This window comes from Myodes glareolus, chromosome 12, assembly GCF_982192425.1.
Source record: "Myodes glareolus chromosome 12, mMyoGla1.1, whole genome shotgun sequence".
Lineage (NCBI taxonomy): Eukaryota > Metazoa > Chordata > Mammalia > Rodentia > Cricetidae > Myodes > Myodes glareolus.
The window spans coordinates 29,882,962-29,902,406 of record NC_142037.1 but is presented as its reverse complement, the minus strand read 5'-3'; the positions used below and the strand labels follow the sequence as shown (position 1 = coordinate 29,902,406).

At 45.0% G+C, this 19,445-nt stretch overlaps 1 protein-coding gene across 3 annotated transcripts in view; it reads left to right on the top strand.

Annotated features, from left to right (window-relative positions):
• Msra (methionine sulfoxide reductase A) overlaps positions 1–19,445 on the top strand; it is a 313,151-nt gene that overhangs the window by 190,703 nt on the left and 103,003 nt on the right. For all 3 annotated transcript variants that reach the window (XM_048421858.3, XM_048421857.3, XM_048421859.3), the window contains one exon: positions 12,485–12,589. In XM_048421858.3, coding sequence (XP_048277815.2) covers positions 12,485–12,589 — 105 coding nt within the window. The remainder of the gene's footprint in view (positions 1–12,484; positions 12,590–19,445) is intronic.

Below are 19,445 nucleotides of genomic sequence, written 5' to 3'. Positions count from 1 at the left end.
CATGATGACACTGAGCCTTCTCTGTCACCCAATTCTCTCTCTCTCTCTCTCTCTCTCTCTCTCTCTCTCTCTCTCTCTCTCTCTCTCTCTCTCTCTGTTCCTAACATCTTTCTCCCTTAGTCTTGCCCATACTTGACCTGAGAATATTTCTTTTTAATTTTTAACTTCCTTTGATTGAGTTTTTCTAAAGCTAAACTTAATTTTAATAGAAACAAAGCTCTGTACCTTTTCTAGTATTATTTCTTCTCTAGATTGATATTTGGTTATATTACTCAATTATAAAATAAAGAACTCATTTAAGTAAGTTTGGGAACAAGGGCATCAAACCAGATGGAGCTAGTACATAGACAGAGCTATGAGCACTGGCCATGGTTACAGAGAAACTGGCTTGGACCAGCTGCTTAAGTCATTCTTCCCGTCCTGTTGTTTCCCTTCTCTGTGTCACGGTGTTGTCAGTCATCATCCAAGGCTTCCTCATCCAGCTCTGGCTGTCTAACTTGTACCCAGCCTGCTGTGGTTTTAAGATAAGATGTCTATCAGAAGGCTCCTGTATTGGAACACTTGGTCCCCAGCTGGTAGTGCTGTTGGGTGGGTTTTGAAACCCTTAGGAAATGGAGCTTTTGTTGGAGTAAGTACTTTACCTTGGACTGACCTTGGGGTTTTGGAACCCAGGCACACTTCCTGTTCCCTTGCTGTGCTTCAGGACAGATGCCTCTTGTTCCTGCCTCTGTGCCTCTTCCACCACCATGGATTATACTCTTCTGGAACTGTGAGCCAGAATGAACCCCTTTCCTTTATGTTGCTATTGTCATGGTGTTTTATCATAGCGGCAGAAGTAAAACGAATACACACCACTTTCCAGTTTCTTGTTACATGTTCTTTCTCTGTGGTGCCTTCTCTGTTTCTCCCTCCCTCTCTGTGAACTCTGGAGAATTATCTGTACCATTCCCACAGTGCCTAGTTCATACTATCCCTGTTTTCATGAGTTTTCTGAGAGCAGGCTCAGCGAATCGCGGCTTTGGGTTTCTCATAGTCTAGTACTATGTGTGGAACCGTGAGTCTTGACTTATTTTTATTAAATTTCCACCTTTGTCAGACTGGGGTAGAGAAAATTAGGCATTGGAAATTAATTTATAGTTAACAGAACCAGGGTGTGTGTGTGTGTATGTGTGTGTGTGTGTGTGTGTGTGTGTATGTGTGTGTGTGTGTGTGTGTGTGTGTGTGAGAGAGAGAGAGAGAGAGAGAGAGAGAGAGAGAGAGAGAGAGAGAGAGATGTAATCCTGACAGTGTGCCCTTTTGGCATCTTTATTATAACTGCTGTCTGGTTGAGGGACCCACGACCCAGAGAAGGCTGAGGAATTCATCTGAGTCGCCTTCTGACTACAATGCGGATGTCCTTGGCACAACTTACCAGCTCTTCATTGTTGAAACCATTTGGTATGCTCCCAAGGACATGTCTTTGGGGTCCTAAATTAATTACTAGCTGTCATCAACGCTTACTAATCAAGGTTAAAAGATTCCCAATATCAATCTAGCTACAGCTGAGTTTGGCTCTATAGGAAGCCATTGGTGCAATAATTTAGTGACTACCACTTAGCTGGGGTGTTGTGGGAGTAATATCATGGTCATTGAAAATAGTTTTATTAGACTCCAGTGAGCTAAGCTCCTAGAATTGCCTGGTTTGGGGTTATGCATATATTCTAAGGAGTTTCTAATATATAGATTAGATGATAGTAATATGTTAGAACATATTAATATTATATTCTAATATAATATTATAAGATATACTGTACATTCAAATGCATGATATACCAGAATATATTTTTATATAGAATATATTAATATACACTAATATATTAGAATATATTTATATATTATATATAAATATTGCATATATTATACATGTGTGCACACACACATATTTATATTACACAAACTGTATTCATTTAGAAAGATGTAACCTTGGTTGCTTATCTGGTTTGCTTACTTTTGAGATAACAATGTTGGATTGATTTCTTTGTGTGCCCCATGGTTCAGTGGGTATCTTGGACTTGAACAGGTGGAAAGTGCCAACGTTTCCTAAGCAACCAATAGTATTTCTATGTGGGGCTCTGTTCCAAATAAATCTGGAGGTTTGGCTGTTAGTTATATTTCTCTCAAAAGTAGTTGAACTGGGGGCTGGGATGGAGTTCAGTAGAACTGAGCATATGCAAGGACTTCTATTCGACCTCTAGCACCACTAATAAACACCACCTTCCCCCAAGTTAAGGTATGGGCATGTTATCACTCATGACTGTAGACACTGAAATGAGTCAGAACCATTCTTGCCCTGTGATCACCAGGATATTTTCTGTGTGGGGTGTTTGTATACAATGCACCATGTGAATTGGAAAAGTACACAACAATCACACAGACTTAGAAAGCAAATGTCGTGTGAGTCAGATGCAAAGGAGCGTGCAGTTCTCTGTGGATGACTTCAAGCAGTTCCATGGCCATACTGTGCAAGCAGCTATGGTTATAATAGCAGCCTCCAGTAAGATGCCATTCCTCGCCCAAGTTGTTCAAAGCCGAGAATGCTTTTATTACAGGTATGAAGTACCAGGCTTGGTTTTCAAGACCTCTTTGTCGCCAGGATATGGGGTGGGTGGGGGTCTCTAGCTGTCTTCTAGTTCTCATGGAGCACAAATACTTTTTTATGCAAACCTACTCTCAGTAGCTTACCCAGATAAACCCACCCAAGAGCTGCCCTGGCCAGTACAGCCATGCAACTCCAGATCCTAAATCTCAGGATAGTTCCGAGGTGGAGGGATGAAGCTGCATTGTACTGTGGTTCATCACTCTTGGTGTGTGGCAATAGCAAGTCATAGACTCAGTAACTAATGGCAGGGTGTGGATTTGATTACTGCAGGTACCCAAAGCGCTTTCCATCGTCTGTGCGTTGTTGCAGTGTTACAGGATGTACAGGATGGATGAGACGTGTGTGATCATCCCTACCTCACAGACAAGCAACTTGTGGGCAAAAGGCAAGTGACTCTCTGGCAGTCGAGCCTCAGGTGTGTGGTTTCTGACTCCTAGTCAGTGCCCATTTAACAACTTCCAATGCTCTGAGGCCTGAGTTCTGAAGAGTCACCGTGAAGGCCTCTCTAAGAGGCACAAGTCGGATCGAGTGTAGAAGGAAATAGGTTTTGACCAGCAAAGATGGAAATTTTCAGCAGCTAAGACAGTCTAGCAGTGACATGAGCTGCTTTGTGATGTAGTGTGCACCCTCCATGGGTGGTAGCGCGGGGTGAGGTAAAATAGGCAAGTGACCTTCGAGACCCTTCGAAGTTGGAGACTGTTCACAGCCATGGGTTTCAAATGCCTGCCTCACTTACCAGCTCTGAACAAAAGGACCCACGGAAGTCATGAGAATGTCCAGGTCTCTCCCCAGGTTTCCTGTGTTGGAATTCTACTTAGGAGTCGAGGGATGGGGTGAAGAAGAGTTTCAGAAGGTACCACAGGGGCTGGAAAGATGGTTATGAGAACTTGCTGTTCTTGTAGAGGACCTGGGTTCCGTTCCCAGCACATGGCAGCTCATAACTCCAGTTTCAAGGGTTTTAGGCCTGTCTTCTGGTCTACAAGGACACCAGGTACACACATATGTACCTTTCATACATGCAAACAAAACATTTACATTAAATAAAAATAAATAAATCTCCAAAAAGTACCACAAACAATCCTAGATGTAGTCGTGAGCTGCTTTCCTTGTGCCGCCCACTCGTGACCAGGTGCATGTGGCCTCTTTTCATACTGAGCGGTTTAATCTCATTGGTTCAAAGAGTCCCATTTTCTCAGTGTGCAATACCTGTGTTAATAGTGGGCCATCATCCAGTGAAGTCTGCATTTGTTCTTTCAGCTCCAAAGGCCCGTGCCTTGCAGATTGTCTGCTGATACCTTCCGCGGCCTACCGTTTCCTGGTAGGGAGGCCCTGGAGCCGCGCTGCGAAACGGACATCAGCTACTCCACACATCAACACCTCGTGTTCTCACTGTCCTGTAAACCCAGCTCACTTGGTGATGTCTACCTCTGCGATCAGCAGAAGTAAATAGCCCCTTCCCATACTAGGGACCAACTTTGACCTTCACATACATCTGGCAGCGGTAAGAAGCCCCGAGGATCACCAAAAGTTAGAGTTAACTGCCTTCTCAGGGAATTTTCCTGAGCAAGGACCCACCTGTGGTTATCGCGGCCCTCTGAGAGAATAGTCTCAGGATGATGTGTCCACATAAAATACACTCCAGCAGATTCTGACATTCCCACCCTGTCTCCCCATGGTGGGCCAGGTTTTTTTTTTTTTTTTAAAAAAAAATACAATCACTCTAACAGATTTTTTCCTCCTACATTTCAATCAATAGGATGCTTTTTAAAAGCTTACATTTCTCGTTGGACACTTTAAGTGACGGATGAGACAAAAGGAAGAAAGCCAAGATAAAATGGCAGCATAGACGCTCCTCAGATCCTATAATGAACTCCACAGGGCATCCAATTTTGATGTATTAGGACTTTTTTTTATAATGAGTACATTGTTAGAAATCGCATTTTCTATCGGCGGGAGCTAGAGATGAAATTGAGCTGACACCTCACCTCCTTGTAGTTAATTAGCAGGAGAAAAGTAGTGTTCTGAATCTCGTGTGGGAAAGGAGAATATTATTCATCCACCCTCTCGCCCGTCTTCTCCCTTCAAACACCTGGGTCTTTTTGTGCTCTTTTATTTGGTTCTTCGGCTCAGCTGAATCTGGTTGGCAGGGAAAGGATGCGGGATATTGAAGAATGGTTATTATTTAATGAAAAAAAAATCTCCGTAGCTCACTTCTCCCATTCCTTCAGCCTGCAGGGTAAATAAAATAGATCTGATCTTTTTATTCAAAAGATCAGTTCCTTACCTAGACTGCGACGTGAGGCAATACCCGTGGGGCAGGCGCTCCTTGTTATTATTCTACCGCCATTCGTCATCATTGAATCCTCAATACTTGGCACAGCATGTGGGACTTTGTAGGATTTGATTCATGCTTATAAATCAACAAATAAATAAGATATCCTGTTGTCCCGTCTGTACAGTGTTATTGTTGTTTTGAGTCATTCGATATCTTCCTCTGGGAGGGAGGATGTCCATTTTAGGATGGGAAGTGGAGTTCATGTTGGATTTGGGAGGCTAGGGGCAGGAGATTCACGCCCAGCATGTGCCAGCAGGCTAGCTGTGGACAGTGTTGGTGTCTTCGTGGACCTCCATTTGGATGAGGGCTAAATGAGTGGTGGGGAAATTTCGTGTGTGTTTTCGTTTGATCCATATGCGTTTATTCACGTCATATCTTGTGCTCCGTCCCAGGGAGCCGCAGGGAAGAGCGGCTGTTATTGTCTCTTCTCTCTAGGATCTCACTGTGTCCTGCAGGGGAGACTAGAACATGCTTTTGGACAGTGCGTATGGAAGCATTACCTGCATGGAGATGACCCTGTGGGATTGAGGGTCCAGAAGGGACTGGCCATTGGGGTTTGGGAGGAATCATTTGAACCCCTTCTGTATGCTGGGTTCTGAGTGCAGCCGTTCTCCTCACAGAGACCCTTTGAGTGACTTCGGGGTCACAACTCCACCGAGGCACTAAGGAGCTAGACTCTGAGCCAGGCTGATCCCATTGAATGCCAAGGGCTCTGATTTCCGCTGTGTACCAGCTCTTCCTGTAACCCCTGACTCTATATGGCTCTGGAAAATGCTGGTTATCAAGAGGCATTGAGTCTATATTGCAACTTAGAGGCTCCGTGGATGGGGATCTATGATGAGGGTCATAGGTCTGAATCTAAGAGGGTGTGGGAAACAGGACTAGGATCACACCCATCCTGGAGGGCCCTAAGCAAGACCAGGGCTCCACATACCACTGCACAGAGGATGGGGAAGCATTATTGACTCCACTAAGTTCTTTGTTGTCTCCTTTGTTTGTGAGCTTAGCCTTGATTTTCCTAGCAGTATACATGGGCATTATAATACCCATCTTGAAAACCACCCAGAGCGCCGTGATACTGCAAGGCAGGCACAGATCAGAAGCAGCATGCAAAGCGCGGGCAGGGGGTCCTGTCTTATTTAGTAGTAGGTAGCTGGGGAATGGATGGCCATGAGTCTTTACCGATGACAAGGTCACAAGAGCTCCTCTGGGCAGGGAGCTCAAGCCTGTTTCCCCTTATCCTCCCTGGATCTCTGGGGACATTGTGAGGGTCAGCTTGAGCCATTCATATCAAGAGCTTGGCACCTATGCTACCCGGCTGTATTATCATTACTACTGGAGAATATGAGATCTCCGTTCTCCATCTGCTCCTCACTCTCATCCCAGACTTTTACAAAGAGTTAATGACCTCTGCTTCCCCTGTCTTCTCCTCTTCAACTTTTCACCTGATTCTGCCTTCCTTTAAGGCTCTGAGCCTTAAATAACAATACCACACCAATACCATATATCATAACAACACCAAAGAGGCTATTATTAATAAGATTGAAGTGGATGTATTCTGTGTTGTCATTTGTGATATGTTTGTATAGCTCACCTGTTCATACAGCTGTCCCTTGCAAGGAAGCTGTCCGATTTAGCACGGGAGATAAGGATCACATAGGACTTAGGAGTTAGGAGGGTAAGGCAGCAGATTGTGTGCCACTAGGCTAGTGGACAGTGTTGAATCTGCAAGGACCCCCTGTTACTGAAGACTGGGTGGGTATTAGGGAAAATTTAGTACAGAACTAATCTTGAGTACACTCCTGTGCAGCCAAAGCTATTAATGTTCCCACTTTGTAGATGATAAAGTCAAAGCTCAGAGGGAAAAGGGGGCTTCAGGAGACCGTATAGCTAGATAGCCAAGAGGCTACCCAACTACCCAGCCTTCCAAGCTTCCAGAATCTGCTCAGTCTGGGTGACACCTGGCCATCCTTGCCCAGGCACACCCCAATATCTCTTCCTAGGTGCTTCTTTTGCTGGGAGCAGTGGCCCATTACCCTGTCCTCTGAAGTCATGGACCTTTCTTTGGGCCTGGAGGGCCAGGCAGTGGAGCAAGATGTTCAGAAAGAGCACCTGGCCCTTCTCTTTCTTCCTCTCCAGATATTTTTGTCCAGCAGCGCAGACACCTGCCGTGCTGCAGCGAACTGCTAACAAGCGTGTTTGCACACCGCTCCCATCATGCTATTTGCACGATGGAATGTGAAGACGCAGCTCGAAATATTTTTAAGATCTGGCCTTTTTATCTCAGAAGCACAAAACAGTGTTTGCAGTTTGGCCTCTGGAATGAAATTAGCTCAGCGCATTAGCTCGTTCCTGCCAAGCTGGGGCACGTCCGTAAAGCTCCCGAGTCCCTTGAATCCTTTTGATCATTTGCAGTGTGTATTTTTACGCAGGTTCTTTTGCTTTGGAGAAATAAAGTAAAGAAACTGAAAGGTGAGCTTGGCCGGGGCACCCTCTGGACTGTTTGCCAATGCAAATTGGGGCTTGAACTTAAATGATAGTTTCCTTTAAATGGCCAGGCTTCTTAAAGCCTCTTTACAAATAATGTTGGTGGGAATCATAGCTAGAAGTGTTTGCTAGGGAGTGAAAATCCTTTCTGGGCCAGCAAATGACTCACAGGATGGAGTTTACTCTGAAAATATGGTGACCCGAGTTTGATCCCTGGAACCCACATTTATATAGAAGCAGAGGACCAATGTCACAGAGTTGCCCTCTGGCCTCCACACCTACTCTTCCCCTTCCCCTAGTAAAGTTAAAAAAAAAAATCTTCCTGACCCCACATTGCTATCAGTCTGGGTATCCATTGCCACATAGGGGTGACTTTTCATATGGGTCACTGCTTGTGTGCCATCTGCTCTCTCCTGGTGATTTCAGGTTCTTCTATTCTAAAATCTTTACTTGGGGTCATTAAATGGGCAAATAATTCACCTGCACTTAAAGCTTGGTGGGTTTGGATCCCATTGCTTCTTAGCTGTGTGACTTGTTTGACAGAGAGACCTTAGCTTGCCCATCTGTAAAGGGAGCCATGTCTTTCTTGCACCAGTAAACAGTAAGCAGTATCTGCATTCTGTGTTCATAGAAGCTAAACAGAAAAAGGAACTCAAGTGTCCATTGGTGGTTGAATGGATAAACAAAATATGGTTCATACATGCATGTGAACATGTATACACACACCACACACACACACACACACACACACACCACACGGGATGGGACAAAGGAATGACATTCTAGCATATGTTACAGCATGGATGGATCTGAGGACATTACGCCAAATGAAATAAGCCAGCCACAAAAGATACACACATTTTGTGTGTATGATTGCCACTGTTTTGGTGCAGTCAAAATAGTAATATTTAATCAAATATATTTGCACTTCTTACTGTACTCTGCCATTGTAGAAATGGAAGAGTATTCCCCATTTATGTATCTTCCCATTACCGGGGGTTCCACTCATGAGTTGGATTTCCTGCCTCACCTCATTGAGGCACGTGAACATCTTCCCGGCTCTTGCCACATATGTGAGTGACCTTTCTAAAATAGTTTAGCCATCTTTGCCCTGTCTTGGGTCAACTGAAGCAGGCTTCGCTGTTTCTTCAGCATCGCCGCACACTTTCCAGCAGTTTTAGAGGTCATAAATAATAGACGGCACACTAATGTTTCGGTGTGCATTTATTGGCTTTCACTCAATCACTGAAAATGTTGCACATGTCATGTCTTAAAGGGCAGTTGTTGCCTCCTATGCGAAGCACCTGCTTGCATCTCTGGCTTACATATATCTTGTCGGGTTTCAAAGGTTTTTCATACCAAAATATTTGTCATGTTTACAACATATCATTACTACTTTTAACATTCAGAGGGCCTAAATGCTTTGTGTATGTGTGTGCATGTGTGTGTGTGTGTGTAAGATGTATTCATGTGGGTATGTGCACATATATGTGTGTGTGGTGGTCAGGGGTCAGCATCTGGTGTCTTTCTCCATCACTCTTCACATTGTTTTTTTGAGGCAGGGTCTCTCCTGCATCTGAATCTTATTGATTTGGTTAGGCTAATTGGCCAACGGGTTCTAGGGATCCACCTGTCCATACAACACACACCCCAGCATTTGTTACAGAGAAGAGCCACTCTGCCAAGCTTCTTTATATAGGTGCTCAAGTTCCAAACCAAAGTCCTTATGTTTGTGAGGCAGGCACTGTACCACTGAGCCCTTCCCCTACCCTGGCCCCTTAATGCTTTTCATATTATCAAGTCACTGAATCACTATAGTAGTTAAATCATTCATTTTGACATTTCAAATGATTAAATCAGATGTATAATAGACCAGAAGTGTTTGCTATAACCACTGTTATTTGTGCCATGTGGTCTAAGCTGCCCATGACCATTCCTCTTATATCTGTTAGCAGAAAGTCTACTCAGGAGACTGGGAAGAGTCAGGGATCCCCAGAGAAGGCTGACTAGCAACGCTGACATTGGTCATCTCTGGGTTTGATTGTGAGAGCGTGCCTCAGTGAACAAGACAGAAGAGGGAGGGACCAGATGATTCCAGATATCATCCTCAGGCCTCAGCATGCAGACATACCCATGTGGGTGCTCCTCCACATCTGTACCCACACACATGAAGATACACATGCCACATACACACAAAATGGGAAAAAAAAACATTAAATAAATAATCTGCTTAGATGCTAAATTTTATGACTATGGTATCTGAATAAAATTGTATGGATTAACTAATTAATAATAAATTTTAATATATTAACCACTAGTAGTTCATTGCAAAAAGAACACAACCAACATTAAAAAAAAGCTAAATTGGTCAATCAACATGAAATTCAGTATTTAGTAATAAGGATCCCACTCCAGCTGACACAGAACCCTCTCCTCCAGCTATGAATGCTATGGATTAAAAAGCAAGTGAGACCAGACTTCATGCTGCTCATGGGGAAAGAAAATGTGGTCAGCTTTACTGAGAAGGAGTTTGGCACTGGGCACCAAGAAATCTTTCAATATTTATAAGTGTTGATCCAGAAATTCCAGTTATTCAACTGTGACTTTAGATGCCTCTGAAGTGTGGGAAAATATTTACATTTGTGGCTTGACATAGGATTCCGTGTAAATGCCCAGCGATAGGAAATGAGAGAAGAAGGAATCGGACAGCCATCTGATGGAGTGTTATGTTGTGATTGTAAGTGCCGTTCGCGCAAACCTTCATTGCAGCGGGTGATTTGATTTCTTCCTTGTTACTTCTCTTACTTTCCTTACATCTTCTTGACTTAATATTATTCTTGAACACCACTCCTATAATAAAAAATAAATTTACATATTAAAAATTAAAGTGAACGACAGACTTTATTCCTTTTCTGGGCTCAGGTTCCCCATCTTCACCTTGCTTGATCTCCTTTGTCATAGTGAGTGGTCTCTGGATGTAGAGTTGGCAGGCACGTGTGTTTAGGCTGTAGTGCCCATACTCGCTGGCTGTGTGACCTTGGGTGAATCTAACCTATATGCATCATGGCTGTCTGGTTTGTAAAGTGGAGTGTCTGTCTATTTTGTTGTCAGACAGAACTAAAGTGAGGAAGCTCACGTCAAGTGAACCCTCTGACTTTCTGAGTCTTAAGTTCGGAGCCCCCCCCAAGACTACTTCATAATTGGTCATTTGCATGAAGGGCCATCAGAGTTCAGTGTAAGAATGGTCATGGTTTATCACCAGGACAAAGCAGGGCTCCAGATCAGTCAGAGATGCAAAGCACAGTGTCTGGATGGGTTCCGGGGGCGTCTGAACGTTCTCCAGCAGACCTGGGTTAAGCCAGTCTCCAGCAGACCTGGGATAAGCCAGTCTCCAGCAGACCTGGGATAAGCCAGTCTCCAGCAGACCTGGAATAAGTCAGTCTCCGGCAGACCTGGGATAAGTCAGTCTCCAGCAGACCTGGAATAAGTCAGTCTCCAGCATCCATGCACAACAGTGCACAAGGTGTTGCTCAACAGCGAAACTCACCTGAGCCTTGGTGCCCCGGGATTTTATGCAGGAGCCGCCTGTAATGTCAGAATGATCAACGGAATGATCGCCAGTGTGGTTGAACTCAGCCTCCAGGTTAACTATAGCATGCCAACCAAAGGCCTCATGGTCGTTCTTTCTGCATGGTCAGCACCACCCTAAGACCATAGAGTAGAGTTCGCCTCACTGTAAAGTCCGTTGTGGACAGTCTCGTTTCTGTTGGATATCTTACAGTTTGTCTCCCAGGCACCAAGGGCAAAGGCCAGACCTCTCTTTGGACAAGGCCAAGTTCTTTATGATACATAAGGCGACAGAAAAGAGAGAGGGAACAGGTTTGAATACAGAGATAGTGTTGTTTGGGGAGGCCTATTGTGCAGGGGTCTGAGACTGGACAATAGCAAGAACATGAACTTGACAGTTATGAGAAGTATGCAGGCATGCATGCCCCTCTCATCCTGGAAGCTTCAGGGTTGCCCGTGAGAACAAACTCACTCACAGAGTACCCTGCAAAAGACATTTTTTAACACTGATCTTTAGTACAGAGAGGAACTGGGCGGGGAAAATACAAACCTTCTTGGTGCTTCTGTCTAGCTCCAGCCTCAGTTTTCAGAGCACAGCAGCTGTGTCTCACCACTGACTAATTTATCTAATCGGGTTGGGTTCTCGGTCTATCTCTGCAGGCTTCTCTCTCTGGAACTGTACTTCAGCTGAGCTTGCTCCGCACAGCATAGGATGATGTAAAAAGAAACGGCAAGTCCATTTGGCCGAGTTTCCGGTCCTGAGCACTGGGTCGGACTGGTTCTAGACTTCATAAAGTCAGATTAGAAAAGTGAAAATTCAGCTTGGGGACATGACTCAGCAGTTAAGGCATGTGCTTTACAAGGCTGAGGACTGGAGTTCAGGTCCCCAAGCCCCGCGTAAAAGTCAGGGTGGGAGCTCACCTGTAATTCCAACAGCAGAGGGATTGGAGGTCCTCAGAGCAAAACATCAAGGAGACTAGCCATATTGTCAACCTCTAGGTCTGACTGGCAAATGTGCCCCAGCGAGTAAGGTAGAACAGCGACCAGGAATGACTCCCGTCAACCGCCTGAAGTCTCCATATGCACGGCCACACGTGTGTTCCCACCAGGAATGATTCCTGACATCTACCTGAAGTCTCCATATGCATGCCCATGCATGTACCGACACCTGAATAAATGCAGGGTGGAGAAAAGGAGAAAAATGAAAATGGAGTTTAGTTCTCATACGAAATTACACAGGAGAAGTCTTCATTCCAGGAACTCCAGGGGGATAACTGTGCCTTTATAGCTGGGGACAGAGACTGGGATGAGCCCAGCAGCTGAAATCCAATTACACTTGTGCCCTTCCATCAGAGAGAAGAGTTCAGCCTCCATCTGCGGGGTCTTTTGAGCACCAGTAGCTTGCAATGACTTGATGTTATCAGTAAAATTGGGTTGTGTGTTCTGTCTCTCTCCAGGAAAAACCGGCCATGCAGAAGTCGTCCGGGTTGTGTACCAGCCAGAGCGCGTCAGCTTTGAGGAGCTGCTCAAGGTCTTCTGGGAGAATCACGACCCGACCCAAGGTAGAGTGATGAGTGAGCCAGTATTTAATTATCTTACTAATTACAGCTGGGATAATTAGTGTTTGAGCTGCATGGGAGAGATGAACCTTGAAATCACACAGGAGCTCAAGAATATGATTGCAGACATTTACTGACAGAACGGGGCGGGGGCACACGGGGAGAAGAGGGGCGAGAGAATAAAGGCACAGCCACAGTCAGCGCCCCTCCCCCCTTTACAGCTGTCAGGGGTGGGAAAATTCCCACAGAGAAGGACGCCAGACAATGGAGATCCCTTCACCTTTGATTATTGCATTATTCTTCCTTAATGCAGCCTTTTGTCTAGAAAATTAAAGTGTCTTTCTAGTAACCACAAAGTTTTCCTGATTTATGGTCCCTTTGTTTTCTCAGAGTTTAGCCTTTCTCATCTTTTGACGTTATCAGGTTTGTTTTTTAAGAAACGTCTGTGGGTGATTCCAGGAAGGAAAAAAAATGAGTATAAAGGTGAAAGAACAGTATTCAGTAGACTACAATGCTTGGCTTATTCAAACATTTCATTTGTCCTCCTTGGAATCTGTCGTGTGGAAATATTAATGTATTTTGACTACAAACAGTATCTGTTGACCAGAAGCATTATTTGGATACACTCGCACGCAGAAAGTCCCTCACTGGCTAACATTATGGTAATAGCCAATAGTGAAGGATTTCTCCACTCCATGCTGGCCACTTTACCAGGGGTGGCTTCGATGGTGCCATGCTTGGGGATGATAAGAATTCTGAATTGAGACCTTGTACGAGCACCCTTTGTCCAGACGCTGTCTACCCACAGAAGTGATTTTCCCTTTGGGATTTTCTGCGATGGGTTTGAGGAGTGGACATTTCCTTCCCAGATACATTTGTGCTTGTGGTACAATCTTAACATGGGCCCATCAGAGCCAGTTGGTAGGTCTGAAGTGCTGTGTGTTGTGTCGAGTGTGTCCCCCGGCATGCCCCACTAGAACTCGCCACTGCTAGGGTCATTTTGCAAAGGTCAAAGATCAGAGTGAAGGCAAGCACAGCAGAGTGAGAGTCATAGCGGGACCAGGTAAGTTCACCAGGTAGATGATGGCTAAGATCTGGATAGAGCTACAACAACAACATCTGGTTTTCTCTGGTGGTGGGTCCTTGGTGGAAGAGACCTCAGGTGTGACACAGTAGGTCAAGGCCTGCAGGGACAAGAGCACTGCTATCAGAAGGCTTGCTGTCACCATGGTTTGGATCACTGGGCTGCCGTAGCACATGAGGAAGGCTATCTTGACAGTGTGCACAGTAAGCTCTGACTGGTGCATATATCTAAGAGCACATGCTAGTAAGTCTCCCATCACATGAGGCAGATACGCAGCCATGTGTTTGGTAATGCCGAGAGTCAAGAGAGAATGCTGGGAGCTTCTAAACTGTCCAGGAGACCTGCATCAGGAATCCAAAAAGCCTGGGGCCAAGGTCCCTGCAGGTTGGGTTTGTAGCCTGTCACTTGCCTGGCTTATAAAGTGTTCTGTCCCTGTAGGACTCTTGAGGGGCTCCTGGCTTCAGCAGCATCCCAGACAAGGCCAGTGAGTCACTGACTTTTCTATCTTTGCCCCCTTTAATATCTTTCCCATTCCGTTGTGTCTTTATCAGCACAGTATGTTAAGACGTACTGGCCCTTGAATGTCTGGGAGACGCTTCCCTGATGAAGGCCCTGGAAGAATCTCTATTCCCTTCCACATTTACATTACATTCACCTCAACAGTCCTCACTCAGTCACCTCCTCTGTTGTGTTTGTTTGTGACCTGTGTGACTCTATTAATGTCATAATGAAGTATGAATGCCTGGGTGGCATTTTAAAAGCAGGCATTTAGTTCCTCAAAGTTCTGGAGGCTCTTCACCCTGCAAGTTCAAGGCCAAGGGGTCAGCAGGTCTTCTTTCTGCAGAGGCCTCTCTCCTTGGTGTGCTGATGGCCCTCTCCCCTCTGCCCGTTCTCTAGCTAGACTGTCAAATTTCTATGCCTTCAATCACGGAAATTCTAACTCATCCATGCGTCCAATTTCATCACTGTGCTTACCATATTAGGAACTGTTGGCTCTACCCATTTGACTTATAAATCAGAGGTCCTAGTCATTTGACTAATAGTCTCACTGTCAATTAAGATATGAAAGGGAGGGTCACTAAAGTACTTCTTCAAGACTTGCTGGCTTGATTAGGGGTTTCCTCAGTAATTCAGAATCAGTATCTAGGATTTGGGATCTGTGGCCGGACAACGTGTGAGACTCTCCTGTAACTGTCTCAATTGCTGTGGAAGCGATTGTCCATTCAGGACCTGTGTGTCCTCTGTCAGGCATGCCTTTCGGCGATGCTGAATTACACGTGGTCCAAATAGGTAGGAAGACCCAGCCCCTGAAACAGAGGGATATGTTTCTCGTAAGAAAATCATCAGAACCCAGTGGACAAAGATCACAGGAGCATTCAGGCAAGTGTCCGTAAGACTGCACACCAGAAAAGAAGACGCCAAGACACAGATTCAGAAGGACCCTGGACCATATTCCCAAAGACTCCTGAAGCGTCAAAACTGTGGTTATGTGTAATTGTTCCAAAGGTCAGATTTGAAGTCCATTGCCTGAAGGGTAGGCAGCTGGAAAGAGAGAGTTAGCCTGGGAATGAACTTGGCCTCCCATCCTCATCACATTCCCCGGGGAAACAGCTGTGCAAAGAGAGCTGCTCTGGGTGCGAGTGAGGGAAGAGAAGGCATGGAAGGTAGCTACCTCATGCAGAAGGCAACTCTCAGGAAAGAGCAGCATGGTGGGTGTGGGCAATTTTGAGCTGTGTAGCAAGAGCCCCCTCAAGTTCCTTTTTCAGAAGCAAAAATAAGCAGTTCCTAAAGCCACCCAGGGAATGTTCCAGCCTGCGTGAGAACTGCTTATTGGCAAAGAGACTGACAATGTTGAAGAAGTTGAGAAGGACTACCTGGCCTTTGATGCGAAGATACACCCAAAAAGCATGCACATCTCCCCAAAAACATGACTCCAGAGACACAGATCATAAATAGCGTCTTGGTAGATTTTAGAGCCTTCTTGATACAGTTGTTAAAGGTCTAAATGGGCCACTCACATTTTTGGATTAGAGTTTAATGTGTTTGTAGCGAAAGCAGAACCCTTGAATGATATTCGCAAGTGTGGGGATCTTTGCTAATGTCAAGGGTCCTCCGCCACAGAAGAAGCAACAGTAATTAAAGCTTAAAGTCTCTTAGCCATTAAGTCAGATCCTTGGGACTGAGAAGAAACAGAAGCCCTGTGTGTTCTTCTGTGCTTCGAGGAGCTGAAGCAGCACTCACAGTGTCTGCCCTTATGGGCAGAACAGAACCCAGACATGGCTACCACTTAGAAGAGAACAAAGCTGGCAAGAAATGGAAGATTCTGGTGTTTTTGATACGGTTTGGGAACTAGGGAGATAATAGTCAATAAAGTTCTTGCCATACATACACAAGGACAAGAGTTTAGAGAGTCCAGAGCCTGGGTCAAAAGCCTGGTAAGATGTCACTTGCCTGTAATTCCAGAACTGGGGAAGTAGAGACAGAAAGGGGTTCATGGGCTTGTCAACCTAACTGAATTGATGCACTCCTGGTTCAATGAGAAACTCTGACTCAAAAAATGAAGTGGACAGTGACGAAGGAGGACAACTGGCTTCAACCTCTGGCTCGCCTGCGCACACACTAACACAGAATTACAGATGAGGCAGAGACCTGTCCTTCCACAGCCACTCTGAGCCAGTCCCAAGAGATTGTCACTCAGTGGTTCATCTTCAAGTGGAGTAACTGACCAGATAACCTCAGCTTACTTTTGGCCTCGGGGGGGAGAGAATCTTTCACCTCATCTACCACTTACCACGAAACCTGTACCTTTACCCACATCTTCAAGTTTAGGCCCATGAATCCTGTGTTTGCTTTCTGTCTTTACCCACAGGGCAGATATAACTATAAATTTCTAAGTATGGAGTGGAGTGTACCCACTTATGACCACTAACTTGGTTGTCCCCTAACTGCTGAGACTCCCTAAGAAACATGGAAGAGACTGAGATTGAAGAGGTTCTCATTTTGACCACAGTTTAGACCTCTCTAGCCTTGAGATGTTGGTCAGCACACTCAATTCTCTGTCTTTCTTATCCGCTAAAGATATGGCCTAGCCTCCTAGAGTGTCTGGCATAAGGGTTAAATAGATTAGCATGAAGACCTCAAGGTACCAAGACAATGCCAAGTGGTGCTAGATCTTTCTCAAAACCATTGAATTTCACCAGAGTTTGAAGTTTGTGTTTATATCTGCATTGCCCTCATCTGCTAGAAGTTGGATTTTATACTTACACAGATTCTCTTGCCTCTCATGTAACTGAAGAGTTCAGAATTGCTTGTGTTTTGGTTCCATGATGTTGTTGATGCAGACAGTGGCAGCAAACTGACGAACCTCACTCACAGGTTCCTGAATTTTGCTGCTGAGACGGGAGTGAAAAGATCTGGGTCAGGTCCTAGCCTCTCATGCCTAGTCTACCTCCCTACACCCAGTGTGCATACACACAGTTCAGCATTCATGTTCCTGCCTAGTGCACAGAGTACAGACCTTGGGCCAAACCACGATCTACAGTACCCAGATTCCAGCTCATAAACCTGACTTCTCAGTCACAAGCTATTTCATCTCTTCTGCCTGGGATCAGGGACCTCCACGGTTATTAATGACCTTTCAGGGGCTAGCCTCAGCGATGAGTGTTTTATATTTTTGACCTCACTTCATCTTGTCTGTAATCCTCATTTAATGGGAAGGGAGAGGCAAGGTTCCTAAGGCCTCAGAAGCTTTCCCAGTGTTGGTGGGCCCCATGATTTCTGGAGCTCAGTCTGTTTTCTTTCCCTAGCACCAGAGGGGAGCAAATCCCCTGCACAGGAGTGCCTGTTCCTTTTGTGAATATGCTGATGGGTCCCTTGTGATAACGGTTCTGGTTCGAATGTCCTTTTTCTTTTTGAAGTGAGTGCAAGACATTCTACTGCTATGGGTTTAATTCTACTCTCCAGTGATAGCCACATATCTGCTAACCATCGCAAGCCTCTGGGGAATGGGAAAGCCCACCCCTAGGATGCATCTCATGACCACTAGGCCAGGCCAGCCCGCTGTGAGATTTGCAGGTCTCATGGTAGCTCTAAGCCAAGAACAACTTCTCGATAATCCTTTGGGAGCCATGGCCTGTTCACAGCAGCCATTGGCCCAATATCTATTTCTCCACTTGGATAGCTTTATAAATTTAGCTGGGTATGTACCTATTAATAAAGACTTATACTTTGGGGCTGGAGAGATGGCTCAGCAATTAAGAGCACCTGGGTTCTTGCAGAGAACCCAGGTCCAATTCCCAGCATGGACATGGTGGCTCACAAGTGTCCATAACTCCAGCTCCAGGGTGTCCAGTGCCCTCTTCTGACCTAAGCAGGCTACAGACATGCACCTGGTACACAAGCATAAGTCGTACACAGAAAAATGAAATGAATCTTTAAAAAGACTCAAACTTTCATATTCCTTAGAGTGAAGTATGGCATGTATTAGAAGGTTGACTATTGAGGCATTAGTGAGTATATTAAGGTCAAGTTCCAGGCTCCTCTGGTGCCCATTTAGCAAGGATGTTTAGTATCTCAGCATCACTTTCTCCTTCTCTTCATCCTTCTCCATGTGTGGGTGCAATGGAGCACTACATTGTTTCTGTCCTCTTCCCTCTTCTTCCTCCCTCAAGCATACAGTAGGGAGCCATCGTGGGTCACAGGGATGGCAGAGCTGACGGACAGTAGTATCAAGTCGTCAACCCAGTCTGAGCTTTCCAGGCAAGAACTTACTTGATTGACCTACTGCTACTTTGGTTCACATTGGGTCTTATTCCGTTCTCTTCTCCTGTAGCCTGTCCCGTGTTCTCACTAGCACAGCTCTAACAATGAACTGATAGTGAGCTCCTGTCAGCCCTCCAAAATTTTAATTAAGATGCTTTATGATAAAACATCTGCAACCACACATACCATGTGAGTGAGGATTCAGGGTGGTGATGCCTTCTGTAGCTTTGACCCTGGCCCAACCAGGTGCCAGTGCCAGCCATGTGAACATATATTATTGCTCTCTTTTTCCTTGACCACACTCAAGAATCTTTCCTGGTTCATCCTGCTGTTATGAGGGAAATAGAGTTCCCTTTTTATTGGCTCTTAATCTTGTTAATAAAAGAATTTAAAAGCAGACTCAGAAGAAAGTTTGAGGACTGTCTTAGTGTGTGAAAGGAAACCACAGGACAAGCAAGCTGTAAGTCCCAGTAGCTATCAGGGAGAGATGGAAAAGAAGAGAAAGCGTAGCAAGCTTTCTTGTTTGGACTTTCTTTTGAGACTGCCAGGCTATAATAATAATAATAATAATAAATAACTACTGTTATTAGTTATAAAAACATGGGCCTTAGCTTAGGCTTATTTCCAACTAGCTCTTCGAACTTAAATCAACCTGCTTTTATTAGTCTACCTTCTGTCACATGGTTTTTTATCCCTCTCTCTCATTCTGTATATCCATCTTCCTCTGTGTTTCACTGGCATCTGCCTCTCTTCTTCCCAGAGTTCCTCTCTTTCCCTGAAAATCTCCCCTCTTCATTCAGCTTTTTATTAAACCCATCACAACAGCACATATTCACACAGTGAGTAAGGAAGGAACAAAAGAAAAAAGTAGAAGGAAATAGTTACACTTTTGAGTTAGAATCAGAAGACAGGCTCAGCACTGCTGCATGGATGATGCTCTGCAAGCAGCTGCATAAGGCGTCTGGGAAATGCAGCATGTTATCTCATTAAGGGCATAATTATTCCTCCAATCTC